Source organism: Astatotilapia calliptera, chromosome 6 (assembly GCF_900246225.1).
Source record: "Astatotilapia calliptera chromosome 6, fAstCal1.2, whole genome shotgun sequence".
NCBI lineage: Eukaryota > Metazoa > Chordata > Actinopteri > Cichliformes > Cichlidae > Astatotilapia > Astatotilapia calliptera.
This window is the reverse complement of record NC_039307.1, coordinates 23307771-23319220: the sequence shown is the minus strand read 5'-3', so window position 1 is coordinate 23319220 and position 11450 is coordinate 23307771. Positions and strand designations below refer to the sequence as shown.

The following is an 11450-nucleotide window of genomic DNA, read 5'->3' as shown; positions in this document are numbered from 1 at the left end:
ACAGAGATCTCATCTATTACATAGTAGGACAATTCAGTTCACCAGAATATTGTAGTCCACTCCATTTGAAGCTTGAGATGTAATATGGGGATTTTGTGTTTGAATACTTTATTTCTGTTTTGCATTATTATTTTACAACCCTTTAAAATAACACATACCTTAAGTACCTTCATAAAGGTTTTAATTGTTATCATTTTCTGTGGTTTACTGCATGTTTTCAGATTCATTACAAACATTTCACCACCAATTTTTTTTTTTTTTTCTATAAATTGAATGTACTTTTACGTACATTCTCCATTCACATCTTGGATCTGCCCTGTTTTATACTGTTTGCTTGAGTTTGAAGCTGTAACGTAATACAGTAAAAAAAGGGGGGAAATACTGTGACTGGTAATTATGCTCTTTTTCTCTGACACACAATGAATCTTTACAATTTATTTAGAAATAAAATTCAATACAAATGAAGTTATTTTGAAATCAAAACATTATATTCTTTTGTCTCCAGATTATAGCCAACTGATGGCAGCACAAATTGTAATCAGCATTAACCCTGAGAGACCCTCAGCACATAATACAGAGTAAGAACTGACTCTTAAAAAACAAAAAACCAACAACAACAACAAAAAGACGACACTTCCAATATTATTCCATTTGTCTTACACATAGTAGCACATAACAGATATAAAAGCATTGTTTTAAATCAGGCCATGGAGGTCTAAAAAGGTCATCTTTCTCATTGTGCATACATCATACCATCAGTTTGTCAGTGTCCAATGTAATATCACTATAGCAAACATGTGATATGTGCTTTCACCCTACTGAACACTGTTGTGATTTAAAAAAAAAAATGGTGGCAGCAGCTGAGGGTAAAAATCTGATATAGGATTACAACAGTGTATCTGCAGGGGTAGTGTCTACTGTGTCATCTGTCCTATCGTCTGCGGGCTTATCATTATTAGCATTAGTGGCCTGAGTGATACTGTCATTAGCAAATGAATCGCTGTCACTATCAATGGTAATGATAGTGGGTGAACGCTTCTCTGTGCGTTCGCTGCTCTTGTGCCTTTTGCTTTTCTTCTTGTGTTTCTTCTTTTTCTTATGGTGACGCCTGCCCCGCTCATGTGCCTTTTCCTCATTGAGGAGCTCCACACTGAGACTCCTGCTGGTCTTTCTAGACTTCTCTTTGGATTTTTTACGGTGCTTCTCTTTGCTTTTTTTCTTGTGTTTTCTTAATGCAGAGGAGTCACCATCTGCATGGGAGTTAAACGCTGTGGTACTGGAGGGGTCCTCTAAATGTCTTTTTTTGTACTTCCTCTTCCCACCAGGCTTGTCATAATGAGATTTCCTTCTGGCAGAAGGGGAGCGGCTGCTGGAATAAGTCCTGGATCGAGAGCGCCTCCTGTACCGTCTCCGTAAATCCTTGTCGCGGCTACTGGAGCGAGAGCGGAAACCTGAGCATCTGCGGCTGCTGTAATAGTACGAGTGCCTTTGTGTGTAATGGAGCCCGCTATCGTTTCTCTCTTGGCTGTAATGGCTATATGACTGGTAGGTGTAATCACTGTCCCTTTTATATCTGTCACACCTGGAGTAGTCTCTGCCATTTGAATAAGAATAACTTTTTTCAGTGGAATAAGTGCTCACACTGCTGTGGGAGATCACCGGGCTTCTGCTAGAGTGCCTCCGCTCTTTACTTCTTGACCTCCTCCTCCTATAGTGTCTGTCCTTTGATTTGTGCCTCTCCTTAGATCTCTCTTTGCTGTCAAATCTTCTACCCTGACCTTTTCTGTCTGACTTCTTATACGTCTTGCTTGATCTTTCTTTTGAACTTGAGTGGTGACGATCATCTGTGTCTACATTTTCTGATAGTCCAGCCCCACTACGATCACTGCTATGTAGAGTTGCAGGACTGCTACTGGTGAATCGAATGTGTTGAGGCTGAAGAGGCACTTCTTGAGTATCGTCAGCAGACCACTCAGAGTCAGAGGAAAGCTGAACCACCCGAGGAGTCCGATCTGCTGTTGGTTTAACAAAACCCACAATGACACAGTCATCACTGTCAGAGGATACACAGTCTTCATTATTGCGTTTGCCCTGAGTCAGGTCTGTTTGGTTATGAGGACTCATTTGCTGTGGTGACGCAAACTCTTGCGTCTCTTCTTCCAAACTACTGTCAGAGTCTGAGTCCAAGACTGACAGATGCTCTGTCCTGCCCTGCTCTGCTGTCGTAGAATACGACGGCCCAGGTGTCTCATCATCCCACAACGAGAGGCTCAAAGCAGATGTGGAGTCATCTGGGTTGTTCAACCCTGTAGAGTTGTCTTCATCCTCTGAGATAGCGATTATTGATGAGTTGGAGCTGCTGTCTTCATTTGAGGAAGGCGCCGGACAGTCGTAGACAGCGTGCTGATCATATGCCTCCATGTTGAAGGGGGACTTTGCGAAGCTGATGAACTCGTGCATAAAATGCTCTGCGTGACTGTGGAGGTAGTGCCTGAGCTCTTCCTGAATAGCTCCGTCTTCCATGTTATATCGTGTAATGTGTGACATGATGATATGTTGAACCATGTTGCCCAAAGAGCCATGGGTTCCATATAGCACATTCAGCTCTCTTTTCAACCAGGGGATCAGTCTGTGAAGGCAGGCTGGATTTCTTCTGTAAAACTCCGCTGAGGTGTCTCGGGAGCGGCCACCATCCTGAACATTTCGAACCCTCACCCCCCGTCGGTACAGCTCCCGTCTAAAGTTGATAATTTCTTGCTCTCGGACACTGGCCACCGCCCTGCCTTCCCTTGCAGCTCTCCTCTGGGTTGCCAGCCTCATCATCATGCGCCGCATGTAACGGTCTGGCCGCTGTTGGGAAGAATTTGTTGGGCCTTCAGATATTATACCAATGTCAGGAGCCAGAGACATCCTTCCTCTCAACTGTCGATGGGCTGCGGTGAGAGTTGTGCGGTATCTAAACCGCACTCCCTGAAAATAACCAAAAGAGCCATTGTCCACTGGCTGCAGGTCATAAGTCTTGAAGTCTTGCTCTGATTTTATACTGTGATAAATTGAATTAAACTGCTGTTTACACAGCGGACACTCTGCTTTGTTCTTGGACCACTCGAGAATGCAGCGGAAGCAGAACCTGTGCAAGCAGCGGTCAAGGCGGGAAATGTTGCTGAATGTGTCCAAGCAGATGGGGCACTTGGAGTCGGGTGACACCTCTGCAGATTTTGTTTCGGAGGACCTTTTTCTGCCATTTTTTTGGCTCAGTTGCAGGGCGAGCTTGACTGCTGACATGATCTGACATGATAACAAAAACACGTTGAAAATGAAAAATAGTTAAATACATTTACCCAAAAAAGGCATTCATGGAGCTCTAAACTTTACTAGTTTGACTTTATAATAAACACTGTTAGAGGACAAGAATGTAACTTTTATGCACTTGATTACACTGTGACTTATACAGATGTTATTGAGTGGCTCACTTTACATTATACATTGATAACATTTTCTGACACTGTGCGACTTCACTTGGTTTCTGTCAGGTTCAACATTGAAAACATTAAAGTTACAAATATATCTTCACACATATTGTAAACACCTTTTTTCAGCAGCCACAGGTGTTAGCAATGCCACTAATGAAGCTTCTGTTCTAGTCAGGCCAAAGCCTTAATCGATGTGATCAGTAACATCTGTGTTTACCTGCGGTGTTGGGGTAAAAATGGCTGCACTGAAAAAAGTTTTTTCAACATACAATTGTTAGCCACTTACGATGTCCCTAATCTTCACTTTTTCACAATATTGTCATTCATTTACATGTTTTAGAGATACCGTATTTTCACGACCATAAGGCGCACTTAAAAGTCTTAGATTTTCTTCAAAAAGTGCGGCGCGCCCTATAGCGTTGTAAGGAGGACGTAGTAGAGAACACCATGAGAACGTTAAAGGGTGAAGTGTGGGCATTGATCGTATATACCGGGACAATCGCACATACCTGTATAAAAGAACAGGTATGTGCATTATGCAGGACATCGTTGTTTTAACAACCCTGAAAATGGCAAAGAGACACGCTTACGAAGCACAGTTTAAACTGAAGGCCATCAGCTACGCGGAGGAACATGGAAATCGAGCAGCGGCGAGAGAATTTAAGATTAACGAATCGATGGTTCGCAAATGGAGGAAGCTGGAAAACAAGCTCCGGCAGGTCAAGAAAACGCAGCTGAGTTTCCGCGGACATAAGGCGAGGTGGCCCGAGTTGGAGGAAAGACTCGAGCGGTGGATCATCGAGCAAAGAGCGAGCGGGAGAAGCGTTTCGACGGTCACCATTCGGCTAAAAGCAGTTTCACTAGCTGAAGAGATGAACATTGAACATTTCCAAGGAGGTCCGTCTTGGTGCTTTCGTTTTATGAAACGGTGCCATTTTTCCATCCGGACCAGGACTACGGTAGCGCAGCAACTTCCAGCGGATTACCGGTATAAGGAAAAGCTGGCCATCTTCCGCTCCTACTGCAGCAAACACATCGGCGACAAAAACATCCAGCCCAGCCACATCACAAACATGGACGAGGTCCCGCTCACTTTTGACATCCCGGTGAGTCACACTGTGGAGAAGAAGGGGACCAGCACGGTAGCGATACGCACAACGGGGTATGAAAAGTCTTCTTTTACTGTTGTGCTTGGCTGCCATGCTAATGGACAGAAACTGCCGCCTATGGTGATTTTTAAGCGAAAGACTTTGCCTAAAGAGAAGTTTCCAGCAGAAATCATCATTAAGGCAAATGAAAAGGGCTGGATGGATGAGGAAATTATGAAAGAGTGGCTGAGGGAGGTGTATGTAAGGAGACCAGGTGGTTTTTTCCACGCATCACCATCGCTGTTGATCTGTGACTCTATGCGTGCCCATCTCACAGCCGATGTGAAAAAACTTGTGAAGCAAATGAACTGTGAGCTTGCTGTCATTCCGGGAGGCCTGACAAAGGAACTCCAACCGCTGGGCATCGGTGTGAACCGCCCGTTCAAAGTAAGGCTGCGAGCGGCCTGGGAGCGATGGAGACCACAGTTTCACTAAGAGTGGAAGGCAGCGCCGGGCGAGTTACGCCACAATTTGCCAATGGATTGTAGATGCTTGGGCTAACATGTCTGCTGGCACTGTTGTTCGAGCTTTCGCAAAAGCCGGCATCGTTTCCGAGGAGCCGCACGGCACGGAAAGTGACTCTGACGGTGAAGACAGTGAACCTGGCATGTTTGATGGAGATTTAGCGCAGCTGTTCAATTCAGACACAGAGGATGAGGACTTCGATGGGTTTGATTGATGATAAAAATGTGAGTACCAAACTTTGTTTTGCTCCTGCTTTATTTTTAAATACGCACACTTGTATGCTTGTGTGTTGTTGATGATGACGATTACCGGCAATAGAAATGTGAGTAAGGTACCGAATTCAGGTTTGCTCCCGCTTTATTTTTAAATACGCATACGGTACTTGTATGCGCCCTATGGTCCAGTGCGCCTTATGTGTGTGTTAAATACAGTAAGGGCACACATAACTGAGACTGCGCCTTTTAGCACAGTGCGCCTTATGGTCGTGAAAATACGGTAAAAGAGGTGGGGTGTTGTACTGGTCAGCATTATTTGTTTTCTCCTGTTCTATACGGTGTGGGACGGAGAGATTTCGCAGGTCTTTCCTCCCCACTGCTGTCAGACTCCATAATAAAGACTTTAACTGATCAAGCACACACATCCATACATATGCAATAATACTAAGTGCAATAATCCTTTCTGTCATCGTTGTATTTTTACTCAGTTGTATATAGTATTTGTATTCTATTTTTATCTTATTGTATATTTATTTTATTTTATTCTACTGTATATAGTATTTTATTTTATTCTATTCTGTACAGTTGTGTACTGTATTTATTCTTATTGTATTCTAATTTTTGCCTCATAACTTTTGCACTGTCCACTTCCTGCTGTGACAAAACAAATTTCCCACGTGTGGGACTAATAAAGGTTATCTTATCTTATCTTATCTTATCCTCACATTGGCTAAAACGAACATTACAAAACACCACATGCATGTCTTCATTAAATGTAGTACAGAAACACTTAACTGCGGCCTCAATAACAAACTAATTGTGTTTTACATCTGTAATTCAGCTGTAAGTCATCATAGACCAGAACCCCCTACAAAGCAGGTGCTGAAGATTATCCATGTAACTTCAGGGCTAAATCTGGGTTTTCTGTACTATGAAAGCAGTTCACTTCTTTACCAGGGGAACATTGCTATAGTAACTTATACTGCAGACCTAACCAGTTCCAGAGCAAGATCAGAGATCACCTCCTCCTGACCAATCAATTCTCCAGAAAATAGTGTCATTATTTCTGGAGGACTATTCCAATTCAAACTCTGGTGCATGAAAAGTGGTGGGTCTACAATGTTAAAAGCATGTAAAGCATTTGTCTTTCCCTGATGACCATCACTAATAAATAATATAAATATCTCGCTATGGCGAGATACTCCTGTGGGGTCGTGAGGGGAAGAGTACACGATAAGGTTACTGTTTGTCTATTAATGAATTTGACTTAAGATAAGAACACCACCCACACAACTTTTTCTGCTTTATGTTCTGTAATATTCATTTTGTTGCCTATCATACAACATATACACACATGACGATGGCACATCTGTGGCAGGCTCATGTCTGAGCACTGATATACTGGTAGGGCTACATGTTATTATATTATACTAAAACGTTGGTTAAAAAAAACACTACAAACAACAGGAATGGGTGCTTGCTTGAGGATAACATGGCGAGCGATATTGTTAACAGTAATATTATTACAATTAGCCATTCGGAACAACTATTTATGAGCTACATGAGCGATAAAATACATATTACACAGCCCCTAAATGTCTTTCTTGGCCATCGATAATCTCGACAGACATGTCACAGAATAAAATCTATACACCGGAATGCCCCCAATAACCGTTTTCCCACTTTGTTTCTGTTTATCATTTTGTTAGCATAGCAACTACAACACTTGTGTTTCCTTTTGGAGAAGTTGAATAATATCTAGACACTGTAACTTAAAAATCGTCTTTAAGAGCTGTTACATATATAGTAACAAGCCCCTGGGGTATATGAAATGTTACATAAACACCAACGTGACTTAGCAAAACATAGTGTGCTCAAACAGTAGTTTGAGCACACATTGACCAGGTTAGCTCAAGTTAGCAGGCTAGCTACGGACGTTACAAAGCTTGGAACTCCGTGGCTACTCGGGACGTTCGAGAAAAGTTAAGTAATAATTACCTCTGAATCCTTCAGACAGCCACGAATGCGGTGACACCTGATTACTTCTCCCCTTATTGTGGAAACACATTAATTTCTATATGGCCATCAGTCCTGAAGCGGCTGTTGACAGAACTATGAACCCCCTTTTCTTCCATAACAGACCGTGAATTCAATGAGGAACTTCCGCTAACTTCCTTCACAATAAAAGTTCAATTTTCAGGCTTCGGGGGGGATGGGGAAATTAGCGCCCTTCACAATAATATCAAGCGCTATCGTCATATTTACAATTATATTCTTAGTGCCCTTTGCCTGTCAGCAAACCTATGCAAAAACATTTCGGAGAAGGATGACTTTCTTTAAAACTCATGCCATAAGTGCAGTAGATACACTTATGGATTAGATGCACTTATGGCGTGAATTTAGAAATCCTAGGTATCTTATTCTTCTTGAGTTATTGCATTCACATGATTTTCAGAAAACTTCACATGTGATCTTTAAGTTGAGGTCGAGGTTTTAAGTAAATACGCTTTTGGTATAAATTTGAAAATTCCAGGTGACATCTTTGTCACATTATCATGGTCACAAGGTTTTTTTTTAAAGGCATCTTTCAAGTGTTCATCTGCACATGGCCATGTTTGCAAAAATGAACTCTGATCGACTGACTGCACAATTAAAAAAAACAAAAAAAAAAAACAATTCTACTAAAACCGTCCAAAGACATGCAACTTGTGGGAATAGGTTGATTGGATAATCCAAATTGCCACTAGGTGTGAATGTGCAAGTGAATATGAGTGCGAATGGTTGTCTGTCCCTGTGTGTTGACCCTGCAACAGACTGGCGTCCTTTCCAGGGTGTACCCCGCCTCTCGCCCTATGACAGCTGGGATAGGCTCCAGCGCCCCCCTGCGACCCTGAAAAGGATAAGCGGAAGCCAATGGATGGATGGATGGAATTCTACTAAAACACTATCACTAATTTATTCTGTTAAGTCAAGCTCACACTCATAACTTTTGAGTATTTTAATCACATATACAGAATTTTTTACAAGAGAAACTCAAGGAAAAAGCTGAACTATTTCCTCTTCAATGATGGCCGTGGGTCTCTGGGAGATCTGGAACAACTTCACCCGTCTCCAGGATCGTGTCACCCTAAGCACAAAAAAAGTATTAGTTATGGTAAAACAAGGTAACATTCAGTTACATTTATACAAATATATGAAGAATAAATGGGGTATTATGTGAGAAACAAAAAAAAAGTTAACTGTTGGAAGTAATAAATAATAAATGGGTCACACTTACTGGGAACAGCTTGGGTTTCAACTCCACAATGCCATACGGCCTTTGCTGTAGGGAACAATGACACGGAATTTTAATATGCTACCCATTCTGATCGAATCAGTTACATGATCTCCATCTACAAACGAAATTCAAGGTGCAGGGTTCTCTAGTTTGGCCAAGAATAAGTTAATACTGCATGTCTGTAACTTAAAACTCTTTCTTTTAGTTGCCTTGTGAAGTTATTCTCTAAGCTAAGTTGTACACAAGTACAGGATGTCATTTTAGAGTTGTTTTTTTTCGTGGGCGATCGTGGCTCAAGAGTTGGGAGTTCGCCTTGTAATCGGAAGGTTGCCGGTTCAAGCCCCGGCTCCAACAGTCTCGGTCGTTGTGTCCTTGGGCAAGACACTTCACCCGCTGCCTACTGGTGGTGGTCAGAGGGCCCGGTGGCGCCAGTGTCTGGCAGCCTCGCCTCTGTCAGTGCGCCCCAGGGTGGCTGTGGCTACAATGTAGCTTGCCATCACCAGTGTGTGAATGTGTGTGTGAATGGGTGGATGACTGGATATGTAAAGTGCTTTGGGGTCCTTAGGGACTAGTAAAACGCTATATAAATACAGGCCATTTACCATTTCTTCTTTCAAGTTACCTGGGTTGCATACTATCAAACAAATTAAATACAATTTAAAAAAAAAATAGCTATCTTCTTGAACTTCATATTATGGCTCTATCATCCATCTCCTGTATTTAAAGGCTTAGATATAAATAAAAATGATCAAATGTGGAAACTTACAGCAACATGGTATTTCACGTAGTAGTGAACAATCCAAGCGGGTATCAGCAGCCGTGTTAATGTGAAAACTCCACCTCTGTACGCTTTGTAGGTCTGCAAGGACAAACAAATATCAGTAAAGAGAAGAACATACAGAATCATAATGTTTACAGGGACTGAGTTTGTTCTTTTGCTAAAGACGTGGAATATGTGATATACGGTTTAGATAAAGGGCCTAAAGATTTTCAGTGTTCTACAGATTATGAAGACCGCAGCTCCACCCCCAACATCTTATCTCCAATATATCCACTAAGCCACACTCTGCACACGCCCAAACCATCTGAACCTCTCCAAACTGATTAACCTGAGTTGTTTCTATAATTTAATCTGATCTTATCTTGCCCATTCACCTTCACCATCTTTACTTCTAGCATCTTCACCATTACACCCGCTTTCCTCTCATTCACACACACATTTATTCTGTCTTGCTTGACTTTCTTTTCTTTTCTGTGTAAAGTTCTCTGCAGTGTATCAACATTTTCTAAAAGCTAGGGATGCACAGATTTGGATGGCCAGCTCTGTTCTAGGATGCCCTCTGGACCCAGTGGAGGTGGTGAGTGACAGGAGAACGGCGGCTAAGCTGTCATCCCTGATGGACAACATCTCCCACCCCATGCAGCAGACTGTGACAGCACTGAGCAGCTCCTTCAGTGGGGGATTGCGGCACCCACGGTGTGGGACGGAGAGATTTCGCAGGTCTTTCCTCCCCACTGCTGTCAGACTCCATAATAAAGACTTTAACTGATCAAGCACACACATCCATACATATGCAATAATACTAAGTGCAATAATCCTTTCTGTCATCGTTGTATTTTTACTCAGTTGTATATAGTATTTGTATTTGTATTCTATTTTTATCTTATTGTATATTTATTTTATTCTACTGTATATAGTATTTTATTTTATTCTATTCTGTACAGTTGTGTACTGTATTTATTCTTATTGTATTCTAATTTTTGCTTCATAACTTTTGCACTGTCCACTTCCTGCTGTGACAAAACAAATTTCCCACGTGTGGGACTAATAAAGGTTATCTTATCTTATCTTATTTATTCTCCTTTATTCTGCTATGTCTTATGGCCTTCGTCAGGGTCATAACAATGCATAATACACAACATTTTTAATAGCATAGGTATGGATTAGTCACTTTTAAAATGTTGTCTGTAAACTTATTGGTGAGTCAATCAAACCATAATTTTTCTCCAGCATTAAACTATAGTGCATATTTTAAACTAAGTAGGTATTGTTGAAGCAACAGATTTTACTGACACCATGCTTAAAAATTACAATTTGAGCATTAATTTTTTATGTTTGTTTGTTTGTTGTTGCTATTCTGTGGCAAGGAAACAAAGAATCCATTACAAAAAATACATTTTAGAGTATTTTCTGCTTAGTTGAGGCAGTTTAGTTCTTGTATCTACTAAAGATAATCCAAGGAAAACCTTAGATTGTGTCACTGACATAGAACAACATCACAATATAAGCTGTAGTAGATGCGGTCTGTGTGTGTGTGGCATGAAGCCTGCAAAGTAAACGCGGCCAACCACGTTAGCAGTAAACAGCTACCCTGGCCCTTGTCCTTAATGAAACGCTACTAGTAGCAGATAAACCGCTCGGTTTGATTCCAGCTGTAAATGTCATTATTAGCGGTCGTCGGATCAGCTGTGTACGAGAACTCACGTAAACCCTCCACAGGCTCTTGGGCTCCAGAAAACCAGCCCAGAACTTGGCGACAGGGCCAGGCGGTTTAGCTTGTACCACGGGTTCCCTCGGACTGAGCTCCTGGTCCTTCAGCCACTGCCTCCGGAGCTTCGTTATCTGCTCGAAACGGAGCTTTTGGTCTGGTGTGTACCCAGACATCTCTTATTTACTAATATTCAACCTCGAAAGATCTACAATGACACCATGGAGGACACTTCCCTCTGCAGGAAAGTGCACCGACGAAGAAGAAGAGTCGGAAATGGGACACATATCGTTCTGTGGTGTATTATAGCGCGCCACCTGCTGCATGAACTGGTTACTGGAGGACCAATGACAGTAGTGAAACAAAATGTTGCACTCAGCTCT

At 41.9% G+C, this 11450-nt stretch overlaps 2 protein-coding genes across 2 annotated transcripts; both read right to left on the bottom strand.

Moving 5' to 3' along the window:
• Positions 1-243: 243 nt before the first annotated feature.
• On the bottom strand, positions 244-7973 carry toporsa (topoisomerase I binding, arginine/serine-rich a). Its single transcript, XM_026171199.1, has 2 exons — positions 7300-7973; positions 244-3288 (listed from the first exon to the last, which is right to left on the bottom strand). Exon 2 carries the CDS (start codon positions 3283-3285, stop codon positions 886-888), a length of 2400 nt encoding a protein of 799 aa, XP_026026984.1. The 5' UTR covers positions 3286-3288; positions 7300-7973; the 3' UTR covers positions 244-885.
• Positions 7974-8284: 311 nt separating this feature from the next.
• Positions 8285-11352, bottom strand: ndufb6 (NADH:ubiquinone oxidoreductase subunit B). Its single transcript, XM_026171198.1, has 4 exons — positions 11064-11352; positions 9345-9437; positions 8579-8623; positions 8285-8428 (listed from the first exon to the last, which is right to left on the bottom strand). The coding sequence occupies exons 1-4, from the start codon at positions 11241-11243 to the stop codon at positions 8363-8365; spliced, it is 384 nt and encodes a 127-aa protein (XP_026026983.1). The 5' UTR covers positions 11244-11352; the 3' UTR covers positions 8285-8362.
• Between the last annotated feature and the right edge of the window lie 98 nt (positions 11353-11450).